Raw genomic sequence first — 5595 nt, 5'->3', positions numbered from 1 at the left:
TTGTGCATCCGTCCCTGGGTTCAGTCATTGACCCTGCGTCCACAGACAGGGTCCAGGCTGTGTGAGTCTAAGAGATAATGAATGCCTGCTCTCCCTGCACTGCTCTTTACTGGAGGACGTTTCCACTGCCGGCTGTATCTGCTTTTTAACTCCTCCCTCGTCGGTGATAAAACACACGTTTCGCTGTGGTCTCATCGCACGGTTACTGCTCCGCTGTCGAGTCGAATCATTAACGAGGAGCGGTGTTGTTGTTGATGTTTGGGACTGCAAGGGGGAGTGCGGTGAGAGGAAGAGAGAGGGAAACAGTCAATTCTTAAAAAAAATGAAATGTCTTGTTTAATGACAGGCTCACTGCTCATGTCTGCTTGTCCTCTCTCCTCCTCCTCCTCCTCCTCTCTGCAACCTCTTCTCCTCCTCTCTCCTCCTCCTCTCTCCTCCTCCTCTCTCCTCTCCTCCTCCTCTCTCCTCCTCCTCCTCTCCTCTTCTACTCTCCTCCTCCTCCTCTCTGCTCCTCCTCTCCTCCTCCTCCCCTCTCCTCCTCTGCAACCGCGGATGGCTCCCCTGACAGCAGGGATTTTACTGGCGCACAAATGAAGTGTGTGACATTTCTGCCACTTTTACAGGTCGCCACGGAGAGGGGGAGAGGGGGAGGAGGACCACCTCTGCTTAGAGGAACAACAGGATTGTTAAAACGGCCCAGCTCAGGTGCCCTGCATCAGGTCCGTGTGCTTTCTGCACAGAGCCTTAGTTGGAGGCAAAGGTGGGGGGTTTTGGTGGTGAGCGTGTCCGGGGGGAGGGGTGAGGATGGATGAGGGCCCGGGCGGAGGGGGCCCCTCCATGTATCTCCGCAGCAGAACTGTCAGAGGCGATTTTCCCGCCTCCGACTGTACTGCTGAGACGGAGGAAGCAGCGTGATCCATGAACCTCCATGAACCTGCATGAACCTGCATGAAAATCAATGCGGGCAGCCCAAACATGAGATCGATGCGCCCGGGCTTCCTCGGCCCGCCTTGCTCCGTATCAGTGAGGGGGGGGGGGGGGGGGGGGGAGTTCACCGGAGTGGGTCGCCACTGCCCCCCCCCCCCCCCCCTCTACACCTCCCTCCCTGCCCGCCCAGATCCTCGCCAAACGTGGGAGTGTGGGGTGTGGGAGTGTGGGGTGTGGGGTGGAGGGAGGTGAGGGGGGGGGGGGGGTTGCGCGGTTGCGTGCCGCCCTGGGGAGAGGTGTTCGGGGGGCCAGGGGGTCTGTCATGTGAGAGGGCTGGGAGGACCGTGGGAGCAGTGACCTGGCCGTCAGGTCACTGCTCAATGTCAAGGCTCTCAGTCCTTGACATTCCCTCTGCAGCGTGTGGGCCTGGCTGGGAAACAGCAGCCTTTAACAGCAGGTTAACACAAACACGCACACGCGCTATCACGACACTGCTGCTATTATTGTATGCTTGTATTACCCTCGTTACTGATAGCACCCAAACTATTGTCTGTTTGGCTGCCATGTGTTTCGGGGCTCTTTCTGTGTGTGTATGTGTGTGTGTGTGTGTGTGTGTGTGTGTGTGTATGTGTGTGTGTGTGCGCGTGATGTTTTCTGTCCCAGCCATGCTCGAGCAGTCAGTCGATATGCCAGCTCAGGCGGTTGAGCCTGCAGCAGGCCGAGTGAGTGAGAACCCCATTGATTCCCTATAGAAGTCAGTCTGGCGGAAAGGTCTCTGGAGCGCCGTGGCATTTCAGATGGGAGAGACCCTACAGGTCAGGGGTCTCCCGGCCGATAGCGGGTCCACAGGGGCCGGGAGGAGCCTGACGGTCACACACACCTCAGCTCTGCCCCCCCCCCCCCCCCCCTCCCCCCTCCCATCTCATTAAAACTACACGCACCCAGGCAGTCCAGCCCACGCGCACCCCACACGGTGATACCTGGGCAAAAGCCCCGATCCGAAAGCCCGTCTTCCTCCGCCGCGCCAGCCCAGAGTGCTTTGCGGAGCTTGTTGTGAGATGCGATGCGGTCGAAAAATATGCATACGCCCCACGGTTTTTATTTCTGCAGTCGGCAGACATATTAGGATGCAAATGCGGGCCTCCAATATGCACGCGTCCATGAGCTGACTGTTGATGAACACCGCGAAGGCTTACGAGCGTCAGGTCTCGGGTTCCACGTTGCATCAAACATGGTTTTACAGCATGTTTCTTTCATGAGAACGATTCATTTGACATCAAAAAACATCTTTTCGCAATCAAGGCACATCTGCATAAAATTGTAGATGTCTTAGAAAAGGCTCTGTGCACGTATAGTTGCTTTGGACATGCCTGCTAGTTCTTCCTCCATACCGGGGCGGTTGATATTCACCGCATGGCCCCTCTCTCTATGCCCACTGTGTGTAGTGTGTGGTGTATGTGGGATGCCCCTCAGGTCAGAGGAGGGTAAGGGGGTTTGCCAGAAGCATTGCCCCCAGCAGGCTGATCCCTCACTGGGCACAGCTCTCTGATCTGCTCTCTTCGTCTCCTCTGCCAGACCGAAGGGGAAACTGTACCAGACTATTGATGTTGTTTAAAAGCAAAGCCTTGGTTAGCCTCTCTCCTGCTTGTGCTTTGGAACCGGACGGTTTTTGAAGTTCCTTTCGGATGAATCTTTTAGGAATTTGGGATGAAGACATCGGGGGGGGTTCTCGTTTTTTTTTCCACCATGGTCTCGGTGCTGAACCGGCGGACTCCAGGGTTCAGGGGAGAACCAGGTGAAGCAGCTCCTGGATGAGACCTTTCTTGTTGCAGGAGGACCTGGCCTGGGCTGGGCTGGGGAAGGGAGGATGAACCACGCCAGGGTGCACCTTGAAACCAGGTGCCAACACGATGGATGTACTCCATGGCACTTCAAACCAGCGTTGCTGAACATGAGACGGCAAGCCTTTGTTCTACCTCTGGAAATCCGAAACTCCAAATAAACAAACTGACCGTTCTCTTTCACCTCCGTAGAATTACCCGTCCACCACACACACACACACACACACACACACACACACACACACACATACATACACACACACACACACAACTGCCTCTTCAACTCCACTGCATCACCCCTGGCAGCTCATCTCCATGGCTCCCAGGCCCAAATGAAGTGCTTTATTAGGGGATCGCCATGGTGCCCGTGGTAAAGGCCAGCGTGAAGGATCCCCACTCTAAATGAGCGGCCTAATGAAAGGCACCACCAGCAGGCTTATATATAGACATAATGACCACAGCCGCAATGCCTGTTTACAGCGCCTCCTTTCCTCCATGGGAAGAAGCTGTTGCTTCACTGCTATTTGTGTGTGTGGGGGTGTTTTTTTCGCTGTACATAGCGCATGGATAATTGTTCGGTCCGGAACACCACATTCATCACCAGCGTTCTGGTAGGAACGCGTTGCTGTGATTAGGGTAGTGAGGCCAGACAATCTGGTGTGCTCTTCAGCAGGGAGAGTTCACGTCAGGGGTGTGTGTGTGTGTGTGTGTGTCTGCGCGTGTGTGTCTGACACACACACACACGCGTGCGCAGACACACACAGGAACAGTGCGTTGTTTGTTATCATGCAGGGCGGTGTCTGAGGCCTCTTCCATAATGTATGAAGCTCAGGGGAGCCCCAGCCAGCCGAGTGAGAGAGAGAGAGAGGCCCGGAAAGGCCCGGAAAGAGGCCTAGCTGTCCGACACATGTCAGCGCAGTCACACCACCTCTCCACGGACCTCCAACACCACCAACACACACACACACACACGCCTGGTAGGCTGACAAAGCTGTACACACTCTCACTCACCCACATCTTGTCAGACAAAAGTCAACATGATCCGTACAATGCCTGCTGGATTCCACAGTGTTGTTTGTGAATTGTTTGACTTAATGCACTTTTCCTTTTGTCCCTTCCGGAGTCTGACTCCTGAATGGCTTATATATACATAGACTGTATAGAAACCTGGGTGTCAGTAATTCATTAATGACATTAGAGTTAATTAAGTGGAATGTTCATAGACTGTCAAGCCTCGTTAGGCTCCATCTACTAATTGGCCTCTCCAAAGGTGAAGAGGAGTGGGTTACATTTAACACAGGAATGAATAATTCTTTTGATGTTAAGCAGTATTTTGGCTGTTGCAAGAAAGTCAATATGAGGTGTGTGTGTGCGTGTGTGTGCGTGCTCTGAGTGCATGTCCGCGAGTGTTTGCACACAAGCTCGGCATGCGAGTGTGTGCGCGCGCAGTGCGCGTGCCGCTCTCTGGCTCTAATCAAACCGTTGTTGTGTTCCCACGTGCCGTCCAGGGTTCTACGAGGCGGGCAGCATCTCATTCCTGGGAGGATGATATGGAAATGGTTTGTTTACACTGCCTTGGAGCACATGCCCTCTGTGTGTGCGTGTTAGACTTCCAGGTAAGGCTGACCAGCGCTGGGTCCTCCCCATCACCTCCTGCCTCTGGGGCTCCGCTCTGCGTGTCCTCTGGCTCTCTGACCTGGAGTACGAAGAGAGCGCTCTCAGCTACGCTGGTTTAAAGCTGAAGGTGAGTGCAGGTTAATAAGTAAGATACAGAGCTTCTTCAAATTGGAAATCAAGCGGGAGATGCAGATGTCTGTCACTGTATGGGAATTACAATATGGGACCTACGAGGGGAACGAGAGTTTTACTGTACAGAGTTAAAAGTAGAGTTATGATATTGCATTGAGAACAGTGTCAAATTATGCCTTCATCAAATTAAGTGCAAATTAAGTGCTAATTAATAGTGTTTCATTTCAATTGAAGTGTTTGTGCATGTGCGTGCGTGTCTGTATATTGTGTGTGTGTGCAGTCTTGATTTCTGTGAGGAATGTATGTGTATGATTTCTTGTGTGTGTGTGTGTTGGTGGATAAGGTCCCAGGGGGCAGGATTACCCTTCTGCATGCCCCAGGCCAGAGCAGCTCTGGGGGGGAATTACTCTCAGGTCTGCACCCTGCCTGGATTAGACTTCTGGGCCTCATTTCATCTCCTTATTTACCTCTGCAGCCCACCAGAGGAAACGCTCAACTGCACAGAAAGAGCTAATTGATGCTGTGGAAAGCCAAGGAGAAGCTCCGTCTTCCCTTCATTTGGTTTGATGGTGTTCTGAAAACAAGCAACACAAGTCAGTCAGAAAGAGGCTATTATGTTTGTGGAGATCAGAGGTGGAGGTCTTTTTGGGATTAATGAATGTGTGTGTGTGTGTGTGAGGATGTGTGCATTGGCGTGCGCGCGTGTGTGTCTGTGCTAGTTGGCGGGCGTGTGTGTGTGCGTGTGTGTGTCCGTGTATGCAGAAATCCTCATTATTCTCGGGGGTTCACGTTAAGACACGGTCGCGGAGTGATGAGGACAGTTGGCAGACCTATTCCGCTGCTCTTTAACGAGCCCGTGATGGGGAGAACGGGCCGGTCGCCCCGGCAACCGGGGTGAACTCCAACCCCGGAGGTTGGCAACCTGTATATATTAGGATCACAGGGGTATGCAAATCCAGCCAGAGTCCCTCTCTCCTGCGCGTCTTCTGCCAGCGCGTCCTTCTTGTTCAGTGGCGGACTTGACACGTGTGCTAACAGTGCCCTTGCTCTGAAGGGCGGAAGGCAGGGAGCTGGCCGC

The 5595-nt window shown here is 53.6% G+C and overlaps 1 protein-coding gene across 1 annotated transcript in view; it reads left to right on the top strand.

Annotated features, from left to right (window-relative positions):
- The first annotated feature begins 3585 nt into the window (after nucleotides 1–3585).
- adgrd2 (adhesion G protein-coupled receptor D2) overlaps nucleotides 3586–5595 on the top strand; it is a 14474-nt gene continuing 12464 nt past the window's right edge. The window contains exons 1-2 of the mRNA XM_062454036.1: nucleotides 3586–3619; nucleotides 4385–4512. Of these exons, the coding sequence (XP_062310020.1) occupies nucleotides 3586–3619; nucleotides 4385–4512 (162 nt within the window). The remainder of the gene's footprint in view (nucleotides 3620–4384; nucleotides 4513–5595) is intronic.

This window comes from Osmerus eperlanus, chromosome 28 (genome assembly GCF_963692335.1).
Source record: "Osmerus eperlanus chromosome 28, fOsmEpe2.1, whole genome shotgun sequence".
Classification (NCBI taxonomy): Eukaryota; Metazoa; Chordata; class Actinopteri; order Osmeriformes; family Osmeridae; genus Osmerus; species Osmerus eperlanus.
The sequence above is the reverse complement of the archived record's forward strand: the minus strand, read 5'-3'. Positions and strand labels throughout refer to the sequence as shown.